Genomic DNA, 25,284 nt, shown 5'->3' with positions numbered 1-25,284 from the left:
GCGCCCCTGACTTCTAGGGATTTGTATTTTTGATAACTAGTAAAAAACTCAAGCCACTGAAGGTTCCATAATTTTCTATCTGATATATTACAAGTTTTCTTTATATATACATATATATATATATACATATTTTAAAATTTTATTTATTTCTTTATGAGAGACACACAGAGAGAGGCAGAGACATAGGGAGAGGGAGAAGCAGGCTCCCTTCGAGGAGCCTGATGTGAGACTTGATCCTGGGACTCCGGGATCAAACCATGAGCCAAAAGCAGATGCTTAACCACTGAGATATCTAGGTGTCCCGCAAATATATTTCTTGTAATATATTTTCTCATTGTTAAAAAAATTGTATTTAGAAATTAAGCTTTATGTATATATATATATGTAGCAATGTTTTCCATTTCAGTTTTAAAGTGAGCAATTTTTAAAACTATCTCATACCTTAGTGCCTGTGTAATATTAAAATGATAAATCATGCTTTCAACAATTACTCCCTAACATTTCATAGGATTTAAAAAATTTGCATTTTAAAATAATGTCTTATTTTATAAGACCCTGGCAAACACTGACAACTAAAAATGAATTTGCTACTTAGCAAAGAAGTTTTCATGCTCTTTATTAACTAGGAATCAAAGAAATGTAAGCTGAGTGCCTCACCCCTGCTTGGCCCCTTCTCTCTGTTCATTGCCTCAGGGGAAGACGGAAGACGGAAGACCTGGATGGATCACAACTTTGAGATGCAGCAGCATGGAGCCCCCAGCCCTGGCACCTCCCTTTCCCACAGCCACTTGCTGGGGCGCGCTGCCCGTCCCTCAAAGCTCTCCGGAGGCATGTCTCCCCTCATCCCTGTCCTCAGGAAAACCATCTCTCTGGATACCTTTACTCAAAGCCATATCCCACAGGCTTCCAGCCGACCAGGCCTGGGAGCCAGGGCCCGGAGTGTGCCTCCGCAAGAGACGGTACCCCGGAAGCTCAGCTCCATCTCCTTAACACTCCGTCAGAACAGTCAGGCATGGCCCCTGGGTTCCCTGCCTTCTCATTGGGAAGAACCGCCCACCGTGGGCAGGGAGGCTGCCACCCATGGGGGAGGGAGGCTGCCCACCCCAGGCTCACGACTAGGCTCTACGACCTTAGTGTCAGGGGGCAGAGTCCACTCTGAGGGCCCAGGGAACCCAGGTCTGGCCAAACCCAGCAGGATGCCCATAGTGGAGAAGCCACTGGTGAGTTCCTACCTGGCCCTACCATTTCAATCCCGGTTAGCCCAGAAATCACCAGGCCCCGCAGGGCCAGGCTCAGTAGGTCAGAAGCATCCTGTCCCAGTGACTGCCCATGTGACTACCAGAGCTTCTCCAGGAAGAGGCAAGCCCCGGGCTAGGGGTATCCCGAGACCCCGGCTGCATCTCCAAAGGGCCACCTCTACCATGGGTCCCGCGATGGCCATGGATTTGGCTACTCTGGACACAACCAGGTTAGGCACAGCCAGACGTTTAACCACAGTGGTCACCAACAGACCTGACTTGACTATCAATCCGGCTACCCCAAGCACATCCAGACTGGATACGAGCACAGAATTCCCTGCTCTGGATCCCAAGCCCGGCATGGCCGTGGACCTTGCTGCAGCAGGTCCAGCCCAGCTGGGCATGGCCATGGACTTGGTAGACCCAGACAAGCTGGTTAAAGTCATAGCCACAGCAGGTGCAGCCAAGTCAGATACAACCACAGGGGGTATGGCCATGGATTTGGTGGTACCAGCCCCAGCCAAGCTGGACACAGCCAGGACAGACACAGCCATGGCTTTGGCTAGAGCAAATACAGCCAGGCTGGACATAACTGCAGATTCTTTTGCTTTGGACACAAGCAAGCTGGGCACAGTGATGGGGGAGACCACGCTGGACAGAGTCATTAACCTGACTGTATCAGCCACCTACCCACTGATGCCAAGCAGAAGCACAAACCCAGCCCTGGACCATGCTACTGCAGATGCTGCCACAGACCGGCCCACAAAGCCCGTCATGCTGAACCTAGCCAGAGAAAGCAAAGGTAAATGTGAAGAGCTTGGCTGGGGATGTACTGGGCTGCTGTGGGGGATGGGGAGTTGGCGTGTATTGGCCTGGAGATAAATAGGTCAGGAAAAGGAGATAGGACTGTAAGGTCAGAGTTGAATGTGCCAGGTGGGGAGGTGGGGAATGAGACCCAGGGGCAGAACACAGGGGATCCACCCTGAGCTGGGTCCCAACCTGCCAGCCAGAGGTGAGGTTGAGGGAAGTCACCAGAAGGAAAGTTTACAGGGGTGACTTGTGGAGGAGCAATTATGCTGAGTCCTTCCTTTAGCATCTTCCCTGGGTGGTTCTTTGATCCCTGAAGAGCTGGAGTAATCAGGTGATCTACAGGTGAGTCTAGGTTTAAAGAGCAAACCACCTGCATGAAACAGACGGGCCCATCAATAAGTGGTGATTTGTCCAACAGCCATCACTACAGTGCCCTCTAGATAGGTGTAGTGACCTCACCTGAGACCTTCTAAATGATGCACATTCAGCCTTCCAGGAAAGTATCTATTGCTTGAAAGGTGCCTAACTTGCTCTTCCTTAGTTCCCTACCCCCAGCCCTTTAGTCCTGAAAAGTGAGTCGGAGAGTTGTATGTATGGAAGACTGACACAGAAGACTGACCTATAAATAGGTCAACATAAGGGTTAGAAGTTCCTTTGGTCTCTAAGGGGATGTGGCATGCCTAAAGTCACATAGCTGGTTGGTGGCAGCAAGCTAATGCAAATCCAGATCTTGGAATTTGGCTTTGGGCAGTCTCCTTCCCAACGTTTCAAAGGCTCAGATTCTGGAGCTGGCAGATGCCTGGAAAGCATCCTGTCTGTCCAATCAATGCTCTCACCTGGTCTTTGGGTGGCCAGGCCCTTCTCATGGTACCCTGAACACTCAGTCTGGGGGAGCTCACTCAGACTCTGGTCTTTACTCCTCCTTCTGGAAACTCAGCTCGCCCTCCATCCTCAGCCCTGCCTGCTCTCCTGAAATGCAGATGAGGACAGTCAGTGGCCTGCTGGACCCCTCTACTCTTTCCTTCCTGAAAGGGCTCTGCCCTCTTTGATGGTGCTCTCTTGGCTTGTAGGCATGGCCACAAGAAACCTGGGTTTCTTCCTTTTCTCCATCTTTTGCTCTTTTTCATCCCGACCTATTTTCAACTTTGTTGATCTAGGTTCTCAGTACTTGGCTGTCTGTTTCCTCCTCTCCCACCCTCTGCCCCTGCATACCACAGTCCCTGCCCCTCTCCCGAGGTGGAGGGGGGGGCTCTCTGTCCTCCACGCAGCTGCCGCAGGGACTCACATACTTGATGGTGACACTTTCTGCTAATGGCCATTAGTGACTCACCACCGACATCCCTCAAAGTCCAGCTCCTTAGCCTGGCTTTCAAGGCTTTGATTTTCTCCAGCCTCTAGCTCTGTATTTCTACCTGCATTTTTCTCAGCTGCGGCTGAGTACCCTATGCACACCCCAGCCTCCTGCATTAGGACAGTCCAGCTGTCCCCCCCACCAGGCCTACAGTGGTCATCCTCATTCCCGTGCCCCCTGGGCCTGGCAAAGCCCATTAATGTTGACTGAATGCACGAACGTTTTGTCTGATGGGTAAATTGAGGCTGCGGCAAATTCCTGACCAGCTCAAGGTCATAGAGCTCATCATCCAGAAGCCGGGCCCAGAATCGGGGCCCCTGACTCCGGGCTCCGCGTACGCCCGCGCCCGGGCAGAAGCGCGCCGGGCCCGCGCAACATCCCCGCCACCGCGTGACTCGCGCGCGCACCGCCGCTCGCTGCTGCCACGGTCCCCGGCGCCCCGGCCCCGACCCAGCCTGGAGGGTAAGAGGCCGGGAGCGGGATGGAGACGGGTGCGGGCACCTCCCCCGGCCCGGCATCCCGAGCTGCAGGCACAGCGCCCCCGCGCGCCTCCCGGGCCGCCTGCAGCCGGGACCCGGTTCCCGCTCCCGCGTGCGGGCGGGCGGGGAGCCGGTGCGGGCGCGGGCGCCGTGGGAGGGGGAGGGGCTCTCGGCGGGGCCGGCAGGCGCGCGGGTCACGTGGTGCCGGTGGCAGCGGCGGCGGCGGCGGCATCTGTGCGCACGGGCAGGGGCAGCGGCGCCGAGCGAGCCGAGGCGAGGTCCCGGGCGGGCGCGGCGGCGCGGGGCGCAGGGGCGGCGCGGCCGGGCCGCGGGCCGGGCGGGTGGGCGGAGAGCGCGGAGGGGCGAGGCCCGGCTGCAGGGGCCGCTCTGCCCAGGGGGAGCCCGCGCCCCGCTCAGCCGTGCAGCCCCGCGCCCTGAGCATCTCCCCGGAGGAACGGAGACAAAGGAGGATTCATGTCCAAAGGTAGGGCGGCTGGTCGGGCCACGGGCGCCCGCTGGGAGGAGGCTGCGCCCCCGAAAAGCCCGGCTGGAGGTGGTAGCAGAGGGAGGGTTGCCGCGCCGAGAAGCCCACGCGCGGTGACATGCACGGACACACGCACACACGGTGGCACACACCCCAAGGTGTACATGCCCCGAGAAATGCACGCACGGGATCGCGGGGAGTTCCGGAGGCCCACGGACGTACAAGCAGGGACCCAGATGCGCACAGAAAGCCCCACGCCAGAACACACCAAGACACGCGCACACATGCACACCACGCACAGGTATCAGGGCCACCTACAGCCAGATGAGAGACCTGTGCGCTGACACATAGGCCCCTTCCCCCACACACAGGCGCTCCCAGAGACAGGCACCAGCTGGTGGTCTCCAAGGGAACTCACTGGCCTCCAGAGAACCGGGATGGGGGAAGGGGTGTCCCAGGGCCTTTGCAGCTGTGAACGGGAAAGGACCAAGGTATCTTCTGTGATTCTGTTTTCTGAAAGGGGGCAGAGGGGCGGGGGTTGCTGGAGCCGCGGTGGTCTGGAATTGCCTCTGCCGGTGGGGGGTGGGGTCTTGAAGGCTGCTAGGGCTGGAAGCAGGGGAAGATCTCCAGCTCTGGAAGGGAGGAAGACACCCCTCTCGCCCCCACCCCCCACTGGACCAAGGAGGCAGGTGCTTTTCTGGAAAGATCCCCTCCCCCTGCTGCCACCTTCCCAACAGGGGTGGGGTCCCTGGGCCAGACAAAGACAAAGCCATTTATTTGCCTGTAAAAGAAAGCATCAGGGTCCTTGCTTGGCATGGGGAGGAGGGTGCTGTTTCTGTGGGGGACTCAGCCAGAGCTGAGTCAGGTGGACAGTGCTTCTCCCTGGAGCATTGATGGGGCAGGTGGCCCCTGGCAGGGGGTGCTGCTGACAGATTCCCCCTCCTTTCCAGAAACCCTGGGAGAGCTAGGAGCTTGGGAGGACCCCAAGGACCATCTAGGAAGGATGGCACTTGAACTATATCCTGCTGTGACCTTCATCCTTAGCTCTTTCCACCCTTGGGGAACCCCCTCTCATTCCCTGTTGCAGGGGCAGGAGAAGGTGTCTCTTAACAGAGTCTACTCTCTTGACTGTGGCCTACACAGGAGCCATTTGCTGGCTGGGGGTCAGCTGCTCTGAAAAGGGAGCAGCCTGTGAAGGAGAAAAAGGTGGTGGTTCTAAAGTGACATCTGCCTCCCTGCGAGGCATCCATCCATTCATCCATCCATCCATTCATTGCTGAGTGCCTGTGTTCTGCTAGAGATCAATGAGACGTGGCCCCTTCCCTGAAGAAGGGTGGGCGTATGGTCAGTGCCAGGTGGTTTTATGTCCATTCTTTTGTATAACCTTCACGGCAACCCAGCAAGGTAGGTACTGTGCCCATTTTCTTTAGGAGAAAACTGAGGCTTACAAGGGTCTTCCAGCTGGGAGTTAATCCTGGGCCAGCTGCCCATCTAGGGGTGGCATGGTAGGACCAGGGACGCTGTCTGGGCAGGGGATGGAGCTACAGAATTCCACTCCAGAGTAGCATTGTCCTGTGCCCTGGGTACTGTGAACTTGCCAGGGATCTTCACACAGTGGACCCTTGGGGGCAAGGACTTTGTTTGGGTCCAGAAGTATCTTTGGCATTAAGTCTAGGGTTGGCTGGAGTAGGCTCCCATTTGGCAGCATATGAAATATTCTGGAAGGAATGGAGTGAAGGAATGAACATGATGAGTACAAGGTACTCAGGGGGCCCAGGAAGCACAGAAGAGGGGCACTCATATCAAGTAGGGAAACGGAGGCTTTTCTAGCGGTAGTCCTTGAGTTGAATGGTGAAGAAGGAGTAGGTGTCCAGGGGTGGGGTGGGCAAGGGTTGTCCAGCCGAGGTTGTAACATAGTGACCCTCTGCACATTTGCAGTACTTGTGGCTGATGAGTGGTGGTTGTTAGCATGTGGCTGGCATGTAATTGGCATATGGCTGGGAGCAGTAACTTGCCAGCAGGTGCTCCATGCAGTGTGGGCATGGGTGCTAGTAGGTGCTTGCCGGTCCTAAAAGTTACCCAGGGAATCTGGTAGGCAGCCCCCTTCTCACAACCAGGGTCTGTTTTTTGGGAATGTTCTTTTAGGAGGCTGCCATTGACGGGCTAGAGCTGAGCAGGCCATAGTGAGGGCACACACTCTACAAGGATACCAACAAAATCTCCCGAAAATAAGATTCACTTTCCAAGTCTGTAAGATAGGATAAGACACCCCCCCACCATGGATCTATCTCACAACACAGATTAGTGAGAACAGGTGGGCTTGGCTGCAGAGGCATGAAGGAAGTGGCCTGGGCCAGCCCCAGCTGTGGCAGCAGCTGGGCAAGGAAAATGGGGCACGGCCCCCAGTGCAGGTGTGCTGAGTGGGGCCTGGGAGCCACGTGCAGAGAGTGGAGGAGCAGGTCAGGCTGTGAGTGTCAGCTAGCTGCTCCAGGGCTGAGCCAATCTTGCTGCCGCCTGGAGCCGCCTGGCTGGCAACAGCTTCCTGGGAAGCAGGAGGGAGCCACGCCAGGCCCTGGGGAGGTCCCAAGGCTTTGTCAGATTTGGCTGTGCCTGGGAGTGACAAGGAAAGAACAGTTTCCCATTGGGAGAGAGAGTCTTGCCAGGACTGGTGGCAGGACCAGGTGGTGGGGGGGACAAGAACAGACTCCTGGCTGAGTCTGGGGGTGGGGGAGGGAGGCACTCCTGTCCCCTCCCCCTCTTGCCCATCTGCTGCTCCATCAGTTCTCCCTGTGAGCCTGAGACTCTGCAGGAACCACAGGATTCCAGAATGGCAGCGCTGGAAGGGGTGCTCAAGAGAGCATGGGGTCCAATAACTATGCTGTGTGATTAGCCTTGCTTTCACACGGCCCACTTTATTTCCCCTCCTGATGAGCTGGTGAGCTTGAAATGGGCACAGGGCAAGAGGGCCTGGAAGTGTGAGGGGTATGCTGGGTGTTTCTAGGCATCATAGCTCATGTGATGCTTACCACAGCCTTGATCGTGATCCTCTCCAGTTTATGAAGAAGCAGGCTTGTAGGAGGGAGATGATTTGCCCAACCCCACACATCTGGCAAGTAGCAGGGCCATGCCCCTTCTACTTCACATACACCCATTTTATGGATGGGAAAATAGAGTTGCTCTTCTACATTGAAACCTGCTCTGGGGGACCTTGGCCCCATGAGGAATTTCTCTTGTATGTGAACATACCTGTGATCTGCTAGACCCAGATGGATGTTGGCCTTTCCCTACTAGAACGGGCTCTGTCCTCAGCCTCCCCTTTCTTTTGCCACCCACCATCCCAAGAACACACTATGTCATCTTTGACAAGTGGTTGCCCCAACCTGGCTGCGTCTCATCCCCTTCCCACTGGTCAAAAGGAGAGACTTATTCCTCCTACAGATTTAGAACTATGGCTAGGATGGTGTCTAGGGATCCTCAGGGCATAGACACTCCTACTTTGCAGTGGTGCTCATGGAACAGAGGGAACACTGAGGCTTGGGGCAGGAGTGAGGCTCCCGCCGTGTGAGGGGATAGCTCTATTTGCTTCTAAAAGACAAAACAATTGAGGTCAGTGACAGTCAATAGATGTTAGGTCCAGTATCCTAAAGGTCTTAACCCTTTATGTGAGGAGGCAGGACTCAGGTTAGATTAACCCCTGATAATTCTTAGACCAGTGGTTCTCCACTAGCATTATACTGCCCCCAGGGGACATTTGGCATGGTCTAGAGGTATTTTTGGTTGTCACAACTGGCCTCTAGTAGAGGTCAGGAGTGCTACTGAACATCCTATAGTGCACAGGACACCCCCTCTCCCAGTAATTATCCAGACCCAAATGTCAACAGGGCCAATGTGGAGAAGTCCCTGGATTAGACACACAGACATGCTTTGGAGCAGCAAGTGCACCAGAAAGTGCTCCAGCAGCTGGAGAGGCTGGGCCCTGATCCTGATCTGGCATCTGACTTGCTCTGTGTCTTGGGGAAGCCCTCCCACCTCCAGGCCTCAATCTTTCCATCGGTAAAATGAGGGACCCATACTGGATTGACACCTGAGGTCCCTTCCAGTTCCAACTCTCTGTGATTCTGTGTCGAGAGCATAACATGGTGGCTTCCATGTGACTTCAGTTTTCCCTCCAGCCCACCTCCCCACCTTGGCTTTGCAGGGCTCCCAGAGGCCAGGACGGACGCAGCCATGTCAGAGCTGGTGCCTGAGCCCAGGCCTAAGCCGGCAGTGCCCATGAAACCTGTCAGCATCAACTCAAACCTGCTGGGCTACATTGGCATCGATACCATCATCGAGCAGATGCGCAAGAAGACCATGAAGACTGGTTTCGACTTCAACATCATGGTGGTCGGTATGGAAGGCCATGGAGTCCCTGGAGGCCATGTTGGCAGGCAGCCCTGAGGATCCTGTTTCTTTTCCATGGGCCTCAGCCCTGGTTTCCCTAGGATGAGCTCTTTCCAAAAGGAAAGATTTTGCTATGTGGTTCACAAAAGCCTGACTCTCTTTTCCCTTTAAGAAGAGCTGCTCCAGGGGTGGGAGCTTTGGGTGGATGGTCAGCCTGGCCCCATCCCCAGTGGGTGGACACACACAGCCTCTTATTATTTATTTATTTATTTATTTATTTATTTATTTATTTATTTATTTATTAACACACACAGCCTCTTAGCTGTGCTCAGCCAGGTTCCAGGTGTGTGGTGTAGGGAAATCATCAGTGTTCTTCCCCATCAGTATCAGATGGAGGCTGGTCTTACATCTGATCTTCTGTATGCTTTAAAGCTTAAAGAGAATTTGCAGGACATGGATCTGTCACTAAGTAGTGTCACCAGGTCAAAGGAAAGGAAGGGACCTTTGCCTGATATTACTGAGATATTCACTCAGTTGCTGAAACGGAGACCTGGGTGTCATCTTTCTTTCTCCCTTATCCCTTAATCCAATCAACCATCAAGACCTGTCCGTTTTCCCTTGTAAATCTCTCTTAAATCTATCCCCTTCTTTCCATCTCTACTGTGACCACTCTCAGCTGAGCTAGGTCCCCCACCTGGATTGCCATAGCCACCTGACTCAGTGCTGCTCAAAGAGAAGGAGCTGGCTGGCATTTAAATAATCTAGAAAGTCTTGCTATAAAAAACATCAGCTGAACTAAACAGTGTATTTAGTGTTATGGTCAATGTACTCCCTGGTGCAAATTTCTTAGGAACGGGTAGCAAACGGTTCATGGACCATGGATGGCCCTGGGCCACACTTTGAGTGGCATTGATCCTCCTGGTCCTCCGTCTTCTTTCTGCTTCAAACCATCGTTTACCAGCCACTGAATAATTTTTCCAACCTGCAGAACTCATCAGGTCATCCATCCCACTTACGATCCTTCAATAGGTTTAAGGGCTTAACCCCAGGCCTGGCCTGGTGCTATCTCTCCACTCACCTCTCACCACTAACCACGTAGCATTACCCCTCAGTGGTAAGGAACAGTTCTCCTGGACTCTGTGTGCTCTTTCCTGCCTCTTGAGCCTTCCTAGAAGTCCTCCTTGATTCCAGAGAGACTGGATTATGTTCCCTTCAGTTTGCTGCCGTGATACCCTGTGGTTGGCAACATATTGTATGTAACTCTACCTGCTTGTGTTTGGTCTTCCTCACACTAAATGGCTTCTTGAGAGTAAATAGGGTGTCTTGTTTACCTCTCCACTTCCAATTCTAGCACAGCGCTTGGCACTCAAGAGTGCTTAGTGAGCAAAGGACCTTAGAAAATATCCAGATAAGGAATGGCAAGTATAAGGCACCTGGGCTACTTCTCTTCCCAGCAGGGCCATGGGGACAGATGTTGCTGATCAGTCATGGCTCACACTCAGAACTGAGCCCACTGGTGGCCTTTTTAACCTATTGGTCTAGGTGACTACTACTGAGATAAATCAGTTGGCATGAGAAATGCACCTTACTGGCTCTCCCTGGTCTCATCCAGTTCCCTCCCTTGCTGCCATGTTGTCAGTAAAGAAACTAGAGTAGCAAACATGGCTTGTCCAAGGTGTTCAGGGAAACAGCACAGTTGGGTTTGGAACCTTAGGCTTTTGTACCGCATTCTGCCTCCAGCTGGGTCCTTTTCCTAATATACCACAGGAACATTCTAGACCGGCACTTCTGACTTTACTGTGCATGTGATTCATCTGCAAGTCCTGTGAAAGTGCAGATTCTGACTCATAGGGCTGAGGCGGGGCCTGGGAGCTTGCATTTCCTACAAGGGTCTGGGTGATGCTGGTGCCATTGAGGAATCGTAGGGCCTGCTTATGTGATCCTTGTGGCTGTAAAAATTTGAGAGGCACTGTTTGGACTGGTGATTTCTTTCTTTCTTTCTTTCTTTCTTTCTTTCTTTCTTTCTTTCTTTCTTTCTTTCTTCTTTCTTTCTTTCTTTCCTTCAATATTTAAAAAATATATTTTATTTATTTATTTATTTGAGAGAGTGAGCCAGAGAGAGAGCATGAGTGGGGGGGGGGGAAGGGGCAGAAGTAGACTCCCCAGTAAGCAGGGAACCCAATGCAGGGCTCGATCCCAGGAATGGTGAGCTGAGCTGAAGGTTGATGTCTAAATAACTGAGCCACCCAGGCACCCCTGGATTGGTGGTTTTCTTTTTTTCTTTTTTTTTCCATTGAGGCATTTTATTTGCATGTATGAATTACATCCCTAGAAAAAGAATCCCAGGATTTTCCCTCCTGTGTGTTTTTGTCTTGCTTCTTCGTGGTCCATAAGGCCCGCTGAGGTGGTCAGTACAGTGAAACCAAACTGGCGTGATGGGAGCAGGTTATTTTGCCATTTTTCTAGATCTTTCAGTTGTACATCAAATCTGGGGCTGATTGCTCTATACTTGTTTAACCTGCCTATGAGGTTCACAACAATTTTCCCAGCTCTGTGATCATTGATGATTTCAAATTCACCAATGTAACCATGCTTCATCATCACAGTGAGAAATCGGACGATGACTTTGGAGCATGGCCTAATAAGAACCTGGCGTTTGCCTCTCTTTTCAGCATTGTTAATGCTCTTGAGAGCATCTGCCAGGACGTTCATGCTCACCATTGAGGCGGCTCAGAGAGATGGTGGAAAGAGGATGGGAGGGGTGAGTGCATGGAGTTATGGACTGGTGGCTTTCAAACGCCTTCTAGTTGTAGAACTCCTCCTTGGAATGAAATCTGTAGATTCTGTAGACCTGTGTAAAGCAGGTCAAAATGGGGCACCTGGCTGGCTCAGTTGGTAGACCATGCAACTCTTGATCTGAGTCCTGAGTTCAAGCCCCATGTTGGGCATGGAGCCTACTTAATAAAATAAAATAAAATAAAATAAAATAAAATAAAATAAAATAAAATAAAATAAAATAAATAAAATAAAATAAAATAAAATAAAATAAAATAAAATAAAATAAAATAAAATAAAATAAAATAATAAAACAAAATAAGGCAGCCCTGGTGGCTCAGTGGTTTAGCGTCACCTTCAGCCCAGGGTGTGGTCCTGGAGATCCCAGATCGAGTCCCACGTTGGGCTCCCTGCATGGAGCCTACTTCTCCCTCTGCTTGTGCCTCTGCCTCTCTCTCTCTCTCTCTCTCTCTCTCTTTCTCTTTCTTTCTGTGCTTTTCATGATTAAATAAATAAAATCTTAAAAAAAATAAATAAAAATATAGTGTGGTACAAAAAAAGGCAAGTGCAAAGGGAGCTCTCGTGAGGGAAGTGGAGGTGAGGGACTGGCCCTGCCTACTTGGCTGTCTCCTCCTCTCTCAGTGCCCTCTCAGGCATTTATCTGCATAAGGTACTAACTGCTACATTAGAATAAAGAGTGGATACTGAGCCAGGGGGTTCCTTGGGTTTAAGTCCCTGGTCTTGAATTTATTAGTTCTGTGACCTTGTGTATATTTTCTGTTCAGTAGCGGTTAATGTCTCTAGGACCACTTCAGCTGGAGATCAAGAGAGCTTTGCTCTGGGATTCCCAGGGCTGTGGGATTCAAAGGTAAATTTGGCTCCCAGATGTGAAAGGAGGTATGCAGTATCGGAGGGCAAAGTAATTCTGTCATTAGATTTAGCATTATTAAAGACTCAAAGCAGGGATCCCTGGGTGGCGCAGTGGTTTAGCGCCTGCCTTTGGCCCAGGGCGCGATCCTGGAGACCCGGGATCGAATCCCACATCAGGCTCCCGGTGCATGGAGCCTGCTTCTCCCTCTGCCTGTGTCTCTGCCTCTCTCTCTCTCTCTCACTGTGTGCCTATCATAAATAAATAAAAATTAAAAAAAAAATTAAAAAAAAAAAAAGACTCAAAGCAGGGTGCCTGGGTGGCTCAGTGGTTGAGAGTCTGCCTTTGGCTCAGGTTGTGATCCTGTGATCCTGGAGTCCTGAGATCGAGTTCTGCATCAGGCTCCCCGCAGGGGGCCTGCTCCTCCCTCTGCCTGTGTCTCTGCCTCTCTCTGTCTCTTGTGAATACATAGATATATTTAAAAAATAAAGATTCAAAGCTTAAGTCCAGCAGAAACAAAATTAAAAATCGCTACACTAGACAAATGCAGAGAATATGGAACCCAGCTGACGTTTCCCCAAGCCCCTCCCTGGACCAGGGAACCATGACCACCTGCCTGCTTTCCCACTCAGTCCTCAGCACCTGTGAGTGGTGAGGTGGGGGTGTGGCCTGGATCCAGGTTCTAGAATTCTGTAAGCATGTGGGAGAGATGGCAGGCCCAGGAGGTGGACACTGGTCTTCCCCACCGTGTCATCCTCCTCCTGTCTTGCGGCAGGTCAGAGTGGACTGGGCAAGTCAACGCTGGTCAACACACTCTTCAAATCCCAGGTGAGCCGCAAGGCCTCCAGCTGGAACCGGGAGGAGAAGATTCCCAAGACTGTTGAGATCAAGGCTATTGGGCACGGTGAGGACCGGGCAGGGACCCCTGTGGCCACTGCTCAGAAGGCTCTCTGCCGGAAAGGGAGAGATGGGGGCACCTGGATGGCTCAGTGGTCCTGGGATCAAGTCTCATATCTGGCTCCCCACAGGGAGCCTGCTTCTCCCTTTGCCTGTGTTCCTGCCTCTCTCTCCGTGTCTCTCATGAGTAAATAAGTAAAAATCTTAAAAAAGAGAGAGAAGGAGAGATGGGCCTCCTGGGGAATGAGACAAATGAAAAGCGATCTCCAGATCAAGGAGAATGGGGGCCTAAAGTGTGTAGAGCAACGCCTTGGTCTAGAAGAGAGAGGGAGGGGGTTAGAAACAGGGCTTGAGCTGGGTGATAGAGCAAGGGCGGGACTCAGGCAGAAAGAAGCAGGGAAGGCACACCAGGTGCGGGGAACAGCATGAACAGAGATGCTGAGGTGGGAAGGCCCCAAACTTCACGTTTCCAATAACTGGTCCTGAGGAAGGAAGGAGCCTGGGGCTCCCTGGCTGGTAGGCAGCAGGGTAGCCGGCCTCACCTGGACGAGTGACCTCCCCGTGTCTTTTCTGTTCACCCCCTCATCCCCCACAGTGATAGAGGAAGGTGGAGTCAAAATGAAGCTGACCGTCATCGACACCCCGGGCTTCGGAGACCAGATCAACAATGAAAACTGGTATATGTCTGCCTGTGAGATTTCTGCCGTGAAGACGCTGAACACAGTGCAGATTCATTCATGTTGAGAACCATCTGTGCCCTTCATGCTGAGGGTTTAAGTGGAAAGGCTCAAACTAAAAGATGAGAGATGGAGGCCTTATAGGGAGGCCAGGGAAGAGGGCTGGTACAGAGAGAATTTTGGCTGTGGGAGTGCCTGGAGGTGGCAGCAGGGCAGGGTGGACAGAACGAGGGGAGCTGTGGCATGAATCCCGGCTGACCTGAAGGCTGTGGCCGAGCGTGGCCTGTGGGCCATCCATAAGCCTGGATGAAGAGAGAATGGAAGGGAATTGCCACGAGGAGAGAGCCTCTGGGAATTCACAGAGCAAAGAGCCAGTCAGCATCCCTCCAAGGATATAGATGGAAAGTTCCAGGCAGAGGTTTGCTCCCAGATAGGGCTGCAACACAGGATGTTCCTGTGTGAGGGAGCTGGGGTCTGCCAGACAGAGGCAGGGCTGCCAAACAACACAACTTAGAACAATCTTAGAAAAGTGATTGGTTGTCCTCCCCTCTTGTTATGTGCACACTCTAAAGGAGAAAGGTGATGATGGCATCGACAACAGTCATGATAATGAGTTGTTGCCACGTTGAATGCTTTCTCTATGCCATTACTATGTTAAGGACTGTACATCTGTTCTTTGTAACCCTTAACGGGAATCCCTCTAGGCAACCCTTGGTACTCCCATTTTAAAGTCCTCAGAGAGGATCAAAGACTTCCTCAGAGCATCCTAGCTAATAAGGAATGGAGGTGGCGAAAGAATGTGCTGCTTTCTGGAATGGGGCGGGGTTCCACAGGTTCGTCTGGCCCAGAGGACTAGGTCCCCATGGGAGTTCTGGCCTTGCTAACAAGGAAAGCCACCTATGGGGTCCTGAGAGAGAATGGTCAACAGGCCTTTCTCTCTAGGACATCCATCTGCTTGCTTCCCACCCTGTAGCTGGGAGCCCATTGAGAAGTACATCAATGAACAGTATGAGAAGTTCCTGAAGGAGGAGGTCAACATTGCCAGGAAGAAACGCATCCCTGACACTCGTGTCCACTGCTGCCTCTACTTCATCTCCCCCACGGGACACTCGTATGTACCAGTCCCACCCCCCATGGCTGCACCTCCCTCTGGTTTGTGTCCTCTGTGTCCATTCTGTAGTGGATGACCGATCTCTGGATTCAGCTGGGGCCCCAGATGGGCCCCGATGTGGTCAGGGCCCTGTGATCCCCCAGACCTTCTCCAAAAAAGTCTGACTCTCTTACCAGGAGAGTAAAGCTGAACAGCACCAGCCCCCATGCTGCTTGCTGGTGTTCTAGCACAACTGTGCCAGCAGAGAGTTGTCGATATGTGAGCACAGAGGGTTCCTCGTCTATTCAGGAGATAACTGCTTTGCACTGCTGGGGTGGGGGGTGGGCAGCGCAGCATGTCTGGAGATGAAGCCTGGCAATACGCAGGGTGTGCTGGGAAGTCCAGTTGTGAGTGGCAACGGGGCTGCATGATAGGGAGTGCCAGCATGGGATAGGAGATCCAGGTGGGCAAGCAGGCAACCTTCCATAACTTACTACTAAGCCTAACTGTTGGACCAGAGTTCAGTCCTTGAAAGGATGGCATGATGTGAAAGGCAGGCCCCCGATTTTGGAGGAACCAGATACTCAGCAAGGATTCAAGGGTCCAGGAACTCAATAAAAATAATAGCTGTATTCCTCCCTAGAATGTGGACCCAAGGTCAGAGCAAGTCAGCAGATAGCCTGACTTAACAAATCACTCAGACTGTGAACTAGAGCCAGATTGGGGTCCCAGAGCCTTGGGGGAGCTGGCCAAGTCCCCTAGCTAGGCCCCTCCAGAACTAAGTGTGGGTTTGGAGAATGCCCATCAAAAAGCACTGTCCTGGGGCATCTGGCTGGCTCAGTCCATGGACCATGTGACTCTTGACCAGGGGGTCGTGAGTTCAAGCCCCACATTGGACATGGAGATGACTTTAAAAAAAAAAAAGTGCTGTGCCATCGGGAGAATAAGATACATGAGTAACCATGACAGAGGACATAAAGGGACATAAAGGCAGAGACAACAGTCCACAGTTTTTCCCCAGGAGAAAAAGATCACCATGTCAGGAACGCTATCCTGAAGGAGCAGTTAGATCAGGGCTGCAGGAGAGACAGGATCTGGAGGGAAGGGGAGATGGTGGTCTGAATCGGGGCAGAGAATCAGAGCCTGTTCTGAAGGCGGAGAGTGTCGGAGAGGAGAGGGAGCAGCCTCTTGGCCTCAGCCAGCCTCCTCTGCCCTGTTCTCCTGTCCTAAGTGTGGCCCTGGAAGTGGTGGCAGTGGCTGAGTTGGGGGGAGGGCAAGGTGGCTCTGACACCCCGCCTTCTCTGGGCCCCAGCTTGCGACCTCTCGATCTGGAGTTCATGAAGCACCTCAGCAAAGTTGTGAACATCATCCCTGTCATTGCTAAGGCTGACACCATGACCCTGGAGGAAAAGTCTGAATTCAAGCAAAGGGTGAGAAGGCCCCTCCTCCTTTTCCTGTCCCCACCCTTCCCTTCCCCTCTGCTGGTTCAAGCCATGTCCTATCCTGGATTATTATATTCCTCCCTTTCCCACCCAGTTCCTACTTAACCATTAAAGAGGCTGGGCTGGTGGTGTCTGGACCAAAGGTGAAGAGAGGTTAGCAGCCTCAGGCTGCCTTCTTCTCACCCTCCAAACCTACTGGTGGAGACCACTGAATACATAAATCACCATGCACATGAGAAAGGCGCTCCTTGATGTTAGCTTGCTTGCTGGGCTAGACTAATAAATCACTTGCCCACTAGTTTTTATTAGTGTTTGCTATAAGCTCCACCCTGTGCTGAATGCCTGGGGATAGAAGTGGGGGCATGTGAGTGAAGTATAAAGACATTTGCTGCCTTCCAGAAACTTACAATCAGGTAGACCACTGGGGAGTTCCTGGATGGCTTCCTGGAGGAGGTGAGACTTAGGTCGAGCTTTGAGAGAGGCCAGACTGATGGGCTTGGGGTTGGGAGCCTCACCTCTTTTCCTTGCACACAGGAATACTATACATAGCAGCATGAGCACTGAACCATGTGGAATCCAAACTCAGCTGTGCTGCTGGTTTAAATTCTAATCTTCTGGACCCTGAGATGAGCAAGCTGCAGCGCCAAACAATTCCTCGTCTCAGGCAGTGCTGTAGTAGTGACCAGGACTTACATATATTAGGATCATCCTGCTGGTCAGAGCCTCGGAGTTCAGAGATGATTGGGTTCTCAAAGGTTGCATTCCTCCCTCTGACTTCAGTACCACCCATCCATCCATTATCCTGACGCTTAGCTACCTTGCTTCTCTTCCTCGCCCCTAGGTTCGAAAGGAGCTTGAAGTAAATGGCATTGAGTTCTACCCCCAGAAGGAATTTGATGAGGATTTGGAGGACAAGACGGAGAATGACAAAATCCGGGTGGGTGCTGGGGCTCTGTTTATCGCACAAAGGCCCCCATTGGGAGCAGTGGGATATGGATCGTGCATTCCTTCCGTCTTGCCACCTGCTATTTCCCTTTTGAACTCTCTGCCCACTCCTTGCCTGACCCAGACCAGAAGTGACATGGGAGAGCATGAGGAGTAGGACCCAGGCCAGGACTGTGACCCTGCACCCAGAAAGCCAAGGCCATCCCCAGACCACTCAAAAGCCTCTTCTTCCCCCACAGGGCCTGGAAAAACCAGGGTATGGTTGATGGAAGGGCATGGGCAGGAAGAGCATCGGGCTGGGGTCCAAGGTGTCTATGCTCTAGTCAGAGCTCTGCTTCAGTTTCCCCTCTATAAAGTGCAGAGATCAGGCTAGGTGAGTGGCTTATAGGCTTTCTCTGACGCCCCCCCCTCCTGTGCCCTGAGGAATCCTTTAAAAAATTAAACGTCAGACAGAACTCTTATATATAAAACATGAAAACAGAGCTGCTCTGGCTCAGTGACACTGTCTTCTCAGCTGTCCCTGGGGTGTCTCCGGGGAATCTTAAGGCTTTGTGTGATTCCCAACTTCTACAATTCTAGGGTTTTACATCAGGATCCTGAGTTCCAGCCTGGAACCACTAGTGACCACTGCAAACTGGGACAAATCATTTACTTCTTTTGGTCTTGGGGTCTCCTCCTCTGTCGAGGGTGGATAATCTATCAGAAGCCCCTTATTTGATGTACTTGAGACAGGTAGTCGGTCAGTTAATTGAAAAAAAAATCCATTGTACTGATGATGTTTAAAAACATGAGGCATACAAATCTTCAATGTTTTTAAGGAAATATTTCACTAAATTATTGAGTTAGAACACATACATCACATTCATTAAGCATTCTTTTCATATAGAGACAAGGCCTCCTCTTTGAGGATAAGTCTGGTCTTAAGGCAAGAACAACTCACTTTTCTCAAGTCTTTCTGAAACACTCAACTTGATTTTCAGAGAAACAATTGTGTATGGTCATACATCCTCAGCTTAAATAATAATTTATTCAATAATGAGTACATGTCAGGCAGATAGATTTGGGAACAAACAGCTGGCTCTTGGTGAACATACAACCCATCTGGGGGAGCAGAGGTGCCTCTGCACATCAAAAGGTGTCCTCCGAGCTCTGAGAGGTCAGTGGATGTGGGTAGAGACCCTGTAGGTTTAATGGAAGGAACGTAAAGCATCTGTTATTTGGCTGTCACCTGGGTGAGTATCACTGAAGAGCACTCTTTGTATCCCAGCTAGCTCACAGAATTGTTCCAAATCAAACCGAATGTGTTAAAGCACTGTAGAAAGTACGAAGTGTTTCCCTGTTGAAGGAATGCTGACTTACTGAGGTTAAGCAGCCAGGCAGGGGTGTGATCAGGGCTGGACCCAGGATGTCAGACTCCTTTTTAAGAGACAAGAGCCTTGGCCTTGACATCAGTGGGATCACTGAATGAGCATCAGAAGTGTGCGGTTCAAGGCTAGAGGCCCAGGACCATTTGTTCATCATCCTGTCCTTGGGGACCCAGATGGTAGGGGGCTGATGGGCACCTGTGTGTGGTTTGTCAGCAGGAGAGCATGCCTTTCGCCGTGGTGGGAAGCGACAAGGAGTACCAAGTGAATGGCAAGCGGGTCCTTGGCAGAAAAACTCCCTGGGGGATCATCGAAGGTAATTCAGTGCATCTTCTTGAAGAACTGGCTGCTGCTGGTCGATTATGCTTACTTACTAAGCATCTATAATTCAGGGCACTGCCCTGGCATGTCAGATACAGAACAAATGCCAGGCAGATCCTGCTGTCAAGACCTTACAGTCTGAGAAGATGAGTCTCAGAGGCAGGAAGCAGTGAAAGGCCCCTGACTGGCAGGCACTGACTCCTATGTCAAAGGAGGGGAGAAAACATGGGAAAAACTAGAGAAAAGTTTCTTATGCAAAAGGGGATGTAATCTGACAAACCGCTGGAGGGTGGTTCAGATGTGGCCGTTTTTTTTCCATTCTGCTATGGAGGGGTGTGCCCTTGAGAAGGTCAATGATGATGCTGAAAAGGTTTCAGAGATTTGCTTCAGTGATCTCTTTCAAAATGATAACCCTCCGCAGGGAAGCAGGGTCCGCGTGGCTGTCCTCAGAACATTAGCCCCTAATAGCCTTGGGTCTCAGACGGGTGAAAGGTCTTGCCCAAGATCCCATGACTTGTTAGTGGTTGAAACGGGGATTTCAGAACCAGATTTCAGTCCCACAGCTGAATTGATTTCAATTCCCAAACCAAGTCCATCCTGTTGTATGACATTGTCTTTCATTTGCCTATGACCCTGTGTTGAGATTTTTTTTTAATGGCATTTTCTCATCTGCCTTGAATTGGAATCATTTATGAGTATATCTGTCCTGTCCATTAGATTGTGGGACTACAGCATTCATGTCTTAATCCCCTTCTGCTCCCACAACGCTTGGCAAGTGATTTGCAGATAGTAGGTACTCAATCTGTATTGAATTTAATCACGTAGGGCATGATCTTTTTGAGATGGCTCGATTGTCACATTTTTGTGTGTTACTATCTCCCAATCAGATTATAAACTCCTCAAGGATAGGAATTGTGTTTTAGGCTTTGGGACAGTTTTTAGACTCCCTGTGTATTATTAGTTTTCTTTCCTATAAAATGGGAAATACAGTCATTCCTATTAGCTATTATTTCAGAGTCTAGAATAATATTGTACCATGCACAGAAGTGCCAAGATGAGCAAACCTCTGGAAGGCTTACAATAAATAACCTGTGGCTCTCTCCTCATTGCCTCCATGATCTGAACAGAAGTGCACCTGCTGGGTGTTGCTACATTAGTGAAATGACCACCTGTTTTGTTTTGTTTTGTTCACAGTGGAAAACCTCAACCACTGTGAGTTTGCCTTGCTTCGAGACTTTGTCATCAGGTGAGATGCACCCCTTCCTTCAGATGGCAGGTTTATTTATTTAGGGTCTGGAGGCCCTCTGTTCAGATCTACTTCCTCCATCTCCAGGTTTCTCTGACAGAGTTCTCCAGGTTCCATCATGAAGCAAAAGGGGGCTGATGAAGTATTCTTGGCTGTTTGGCATGGGTCCCAGTTGTTGGGTCCAGGGCATGGGAGTGCTGTTTTATGCTCAGATGTGAGTCAGCCTCTTCCTCCTTCTACTTCTAATTATATCGCTCTCTCTTCTCACCCTTTGCCCTCAGGACTCACCTCCAGGACCTCAAGGAAGTGACACACAACATCCACTATGAGACCTACAGGGCCAAGAGGCTCAATGACAATGGAGGCCTCCCTCCGGTGAGCGTGGACACAGAGGAAAGCCACGACAGTAACCCCTGATGATCCTTTCTCTGTATCATCACACATATCCACTTTTCCACACACACATCCCAATACCACCACCTTCTATCTCTCTACTCTGTCCCACAGGCCTGTCTGCTGTTTATGGAGTTTGTCTACAGTGCGTGTGTGTGTATGCATGTGTGTGTGAGAGGGAGAGAGTTTGTATGTGTGTACGCACGCGTGCATGCGTGTGTGTGTGTGTGTGTGTGTGTATGTATGTATGTACCTGCGCAGGGGTGAGGTATTTTCACTGCCCTCCCTGGAAGGTCCCTTGTAAGTTTGGTTCCTCCATGGCTGTCCATCATGTGTCTCCTTTCCTTGTGTCCCAGAACAAAGCCATGTGCCTCACTCAAGAGGTCTAGGGGAGGTTTCATTGAAAAAATGATGGGGAGCAGGTGAGCCACAGGTAACTCTTTCTTATCTCTGAACTGCCCACAAACGGGGACTGCAGAGACTCTGAGGGCATCTTTGGAGCTTGGACCTGGTCGAGGGGTGGGATGGGGAGTGGCCTCCCAGAGTAAGGCTAGGACTTCCCTGGGAGAGAGGAAAGGTCAAGGGAGAGCAGAGTAGGCTGGAGCTGGGCTCCTGCGGAAAGAATTAGTGCCCAGAAGTGGAGAAGAGAGCTCCACCCTTCAGTGTGTGTGTTGTCACCACTGTCCAAAACCCACCACCTGTCACCATCTGTCCTGGTTGCCGACTGCTGCTTTTCTGCAGACGCCTTGCCTCACTCACCTCTGCTCCTTCTCCCCCCTTCCCTCATTCCTGCCCCCTCTCTGACTTCTTTCACTTGCTTTGAGTCTAATCCACTTTAGCTACATTTCTATTCTTAGGATTTATGCCCAGGCTACTTTCAAACAGGACTTCAGGCCACCTTAAAATAAAATCACAGGCAAAGCACATGACAGTACGAATTGGGATTATGAAAGAAATTAGACCCACAGATAGGGAGCGAGAAAGAAAGTTTCCATGGTGGACCAGTGTGGGCCCAGGCAAAGGAGGAAACAGAATGATTTACTCAGTTCCCAGTATCTGGTTCCAGGAGCACACATGCTGCTCAAGTGAGACCACCTTTCTTTGGCCATTAAGTTCTAGAAGAATGAAGTCTAAAGAAGTATCAAGAGCAATACACAATCTTTGCCTTTCTCAGTGATTTGGCTTCAGAGGCACATTTTAGACAACACCTCACTTTTCTCTGTTGGGATTCTTTCTCCTGAACAATCTGGCTTCTCTACTGCTTGCTTCTCATATGTGCTTGACCCCCTCTGGACTTCTCTTTGCTTTCACTGTGCATGTGTCTGTCTGTCTGTCAGTCTTTTTCTGCTTTTCCGTGACTCTCCCTCCTGACTCTTGTAGACATTCTTAACGATACCCACAATCATACAGTCAGCCTCTTCTTGCCATTCCCTTCTGCCCTGTATTTATTAATGCACATATTGCCCCCGTTGGTTTTATAAACAAGTTATTCTTTCTCCTTTAGTCTGTAAGGTGGCTGAAATTTGGGGCTAGGGAAATAATTTAGCCTTAGGTAAGGGAAAACACCAACTGCTACAGTTTACAAAAACCTCCTACAACCTCCTGTTCCATCTCCTGGTCCAGCCTGCCATGTATTACTGGTCCACTACATATCCCAGCATTTATAGTCTCTTATCACTCAGGTGCTAGGAAAACACATAGACTTCAGACCAAGAGTTGGTGGACCAGAAGAAAGAGGTGGGTGACCCCAAAACCAGTGACCCAAAAACCTATGGTCTCAGTCTTTCTTGGAGGCTCTTTAGCAATCCGATATACATTCTCCCTCACGCACAAAGTTCTTCCTCAGTAAGCACTTGTCAGGATAGAACAGCAGCAGGGTGAAAGCCCAGAGGTTGCTACATTTCAGCAAAAGACGGATCCCTGGTGTATACAGTGGGCAGTCATGTATGCAGACGTGGGACCAATCACCTAGGACTAGCAGGGAGGTCTGGCAGGGGTGGTGGGCAGTGGAAAGGTAGAGTAGAGAATGATGCTTGGCACCCTTAAACCTTGATGTCAGCCTCCCTGGAGAAGCTGTTTTATATGACTGCTGCCAGCTGCTGGTCTCCACACCCTCAACCGTTCTCAACCCCCTCCTGCAGGGAGAAGGCCTCCTGGGCACTGTCCTTCCACCTGTGCCAGCCACCCCCTGCCCCACTGCTGAATGAAGGCCATTTCAAGCGCTGCTTCTCCCTCCATCCCTCCCAGCTGTTATTGCTGCAGGGCCATGCCCTTTTTAGAGCTGTGCTATTCCAGCCCCCCTCAGCTCTCAGCAGGTTGGAGGGGCCAGCTGCCTCTTTAGGACAGTTGCTTCCTCCATTTTTCCAAACCACCCCCCTCCTCCCAGTGGAATGGAGTTCTCGCCAGCACTGCCCTCCTCCATCGTCTGTGTCAGCCGGCCCCGGCCCATCCGTAGGGTGAAAGAACTCATCAGGAGCTCCTTCTGCCCTTGCAAACCCATACCAGCTACTTGTAACCATCTCCAAGGGGAAAGGCATTGCTCCCTGTCCATTCATCTGCATGAGCTACTCTTGGCTTCCTTCAAGGGTCAAGAAAGCAGCTTTTCTGCTTGTCAGATTTGTTGATGTCAGCTGTGTGAGCCCCAGTGTGGGACAAGGGTGTCTCCTACATTGCTTAAAGCTTATTTATAATGATGGGTCACTACAGATGTTGGGGAGCAAGGGAGCAAGGTCACTTAAAAAAAATCACCACTTGTGGCTGGCTCAAAGTGCAGTTTAACACCCTCTCCTCCCCATAATGCAGCCACTTAGAAAGAGTGGTTTTCCTGAAGAGACATTTCTGGAATTGACTTTCTTGTCCTCAATATTCAAAAAACAACTAAACACAGATAAAAACTCCAGATCCCCATGGGGTGTGAACTCTAGGAAGAAATTAAGCACCCTTCTGCCCACTTAGCAATAAGAGGGATCTCTTCCCACCTACCCTGACTAATCCTACCCCCCACCTCCACCCTGTTAATGTGAGTAATGAATTAGCCTGGCCACAGTTGGTCACTGTAGGCTAGTGGAAAATATCCAGTGGAGGGCAAAGCCCCCCATCAGATGCATGAATGTTTGCGAATGTTGGCTGCCACTGCCCCACATACTGTGTCTTTATGGGATCCCCCCACCCACCCACACCGCCATCCACCTGGACACTACTTTCTCAAAGGCTGGTGACTTGTGGGCCATTCATCTACAACAAAGTCCTGATGGAGCAAGAGGCCCAAGCCTAGGGGATGCAAGAACGACCCATTTCTTAAATGTTACCAGTCCCAGCCAACCTTTGGGTAACATTATGGTTAAATTTCCCAATTGAAAACAAGCCAACAGACACTCAAATTGGTTGTGTAAATGTTGCTAGACTTTATGTGTTGTACAACTAAACATTGCTGTTTGAACAATAACTGCCTGGCCCGTGTCTCATTTGTGCTCCTCACTCCTTGGCCAAATTAGCCATTACATCATGGGTGGGGGGTGAGACAGGGACCATCTTGGTAAGAAGTAGCTACAGAAATTATAGATGGAAAACATTTTGTGAGATATTTGTTTTCAGTTAGCTTGAGGTTGGACTTCAGTCATTATTCCATGGGGTTTGTATTCAGAATGAGTGATGGAGCTATCATGCTAGACATTGAGGGATGCTATGCTCTACACGGCCTGTATCCTTCAATGAAAACAAGGTTTATTTTCATTTAATTTCCTAGCTTTTCCCTCCTTTCTCCAGAAGGCATAAAATCCAACTCTGTGGATGGAGTGGGCCTATTTTGCCTAGAGACTTGCCTATGGCATAGTGAATACTTTAAGAGTTAAGAATTTAAATTTAAAGCACTAGCTTGTCTCTTGTCTTTTTCAAACTTAAACTTCTGCTCTTTGAGGTTCCTAATCTCTTCTGTAGCCAGCAAATAACACCACTTTCTCTCTTTCTGAATTTGAATGTAATGACCATAAGCAGTTGTGTTTGGGACCTCAGTTTTCAGTAGGGTGAATGCAAGGTATTGAAGAATGGTGAGGGGATCCCTGGGTGGCTCAGCGGTTTGGCGCCTGCCTTTGGCCCAGGGCGCGATCCTGGAGTCCCGGGATCGAGTCCCACGTCGGGCTCCTGGCATGGAGCCTGCTTCTCCCTCCTCCTGTGTCTCTGCCTCTCTCTCTCTGTCAATGGTAAATAAACAAATAAATCTTAAAAAAAAAAAAAAAAAAAGAATGGTGAAGAGTCACTCAGGTAAAATGATGTGGACCAGAGCCAGAGTGGCAATGCCACGCCAAGATAGAGGGATGTGGGAAGATTTAAGTGATAGAGTAGTTTTGCAAACTTAAAATATCACAGCTAAGAGAAAACAGTTTTTTAGTCCTATTCTTTCATATAGATGTGGAAACTGAAGTCCAGAGAGCATAGTTAGTTGTCTTGCCCAAAGTTGCACACTTAGTTTACCAGTGCAAGACGAGGACTCTATCTCAATGCTTGCTCTACTGCTTCACATCA

The 25,284-nt window shown here is 50.6% G+C and overlaps 2 protein-coding genes across 7 annotated transcripts; one reads left to right on the top strand and one right to left on the bottom strand.

Annotated features, from left to right (window-relative positions):
* Positions 1 to 719: 719 nt before the first annotated feature.
* Positions 720 to 24,208, top strand: SEPTIN3 (septin 3). 6 transcript variants are annotated; one of them, XM_041754115.1, is made up of 11 exons: positions 720 to 2,040; positions 8,561 to 8,752; positions 13,164 to 13,292; positions 13,881 to 13,962; positions 14,936 to 15,073; positions 16,365 to 16,482; positions 17,336 to 17,431; positions 19,020 to 19,119; positions 20,319 to 20,370; positions 20,652 to 20,745; positions 22,905 to 24,208. In XM_041754115.1, the coding sequence occupies exons 1-11, from the start codon at positions 720 to 722 to the stop codon at positions 22,968 to 22,970; spliced, it is 2,388 nt and encodes a 795-aa protein (XP_041610049.1). In that variant the 3' UTR covers positions 22,971 to 24,208. The 6 variants fall into 6 exon arrangements, with proteins under 6 accessions (XP_041610049.1, XP_041610051.1, XP_041610050.1 ...); XM_041754121.1 differs by lacking the exon at positions 720 to 2,040 and adding an exon at positions 4,247 to 4,362 and having other exon boundaries at positions 19,023 to 19,119; XM_041754120.1 differs by lacking the exon at positions 720 to 2,040 and adding an exon at positions 4,247 to 4,362.
* LOC121490440 (40S ribosomal protein S15a-like) lies at positions 11,074 to 12,099 on the bottom strand. The gene is made up of 2 exons (XM_041754122.1): positions 12,090 to 12,099; positions 11,074 to 11,474 (listed from the first exon to the last, which is right to left on the bottom strand). The coding sequence occupies exon 2, from the start codon at positions 11,464 to 11,466 to the stop codon at positions 11,074 to 11,076; it is 393 nt and encodes a 130-aa protein (XP_041610056.1). The 5' UTR covers positions 11,467 to 11,474; positions 12,090 to 12,099.
* Positions 24,209 to 25,284: the final 1,076 nt, after the last annotated feature.

The sequence above is a fragment of the Vulpes lagopus genome, chromosome 5 (genome assembly GCF_018345385.1).
Source record: "Vulpes lagopus strain Blue_001 chromosome 5, ASM1834538v1, whole genome shotgun sequence".
In the NCBI taxonomy this organism is placed as follows: domain Eukaryota; kingdom Metazoa; phylum Chordata; class Mammalia; order Carnivora; family Canidae; genus Vulpes; species Vulpes lagopus.
This window is presented reverse-complemented; position numbering and strand designations above follow the sequence as displayed.

What these genes read in the sequence shown, in the direction of transcription:
- LOC121490440 (XM_041754122.1), bottom strand. Translation starts at nt 11,466, where the DNA reads ATGGTGAGCATGAACGTCCTGGCAGATGCTCTCAAGAGCATTAACAAT.
- SEPTIN3 (XM_041754115.1), top strand. Translation starts at nt 720, where the DNA reads ATGGATCACAACTTTGAGATGCAGCAGCATGGAGCCCCCAGCCCTGGC. An exon ending in AGTCTGAATTCAAGCAAAGG is followed by an intron (nt 16,483 to 17,335) that starts GTGAGAAGGCCC and finishes CCTCGCCCCTAG; the next exon opens with GTTCGAAAGGAGCTTGAAGT. An exon ending in CTTCGAGACTTTGTCATCAG is followed by an intron (nt 20,371 to 20,651) that starts GTGAGATGCACC and finishes CTTTGCCCTCAG; the next exon opens with GACTCACCTCCAGGACCTCA.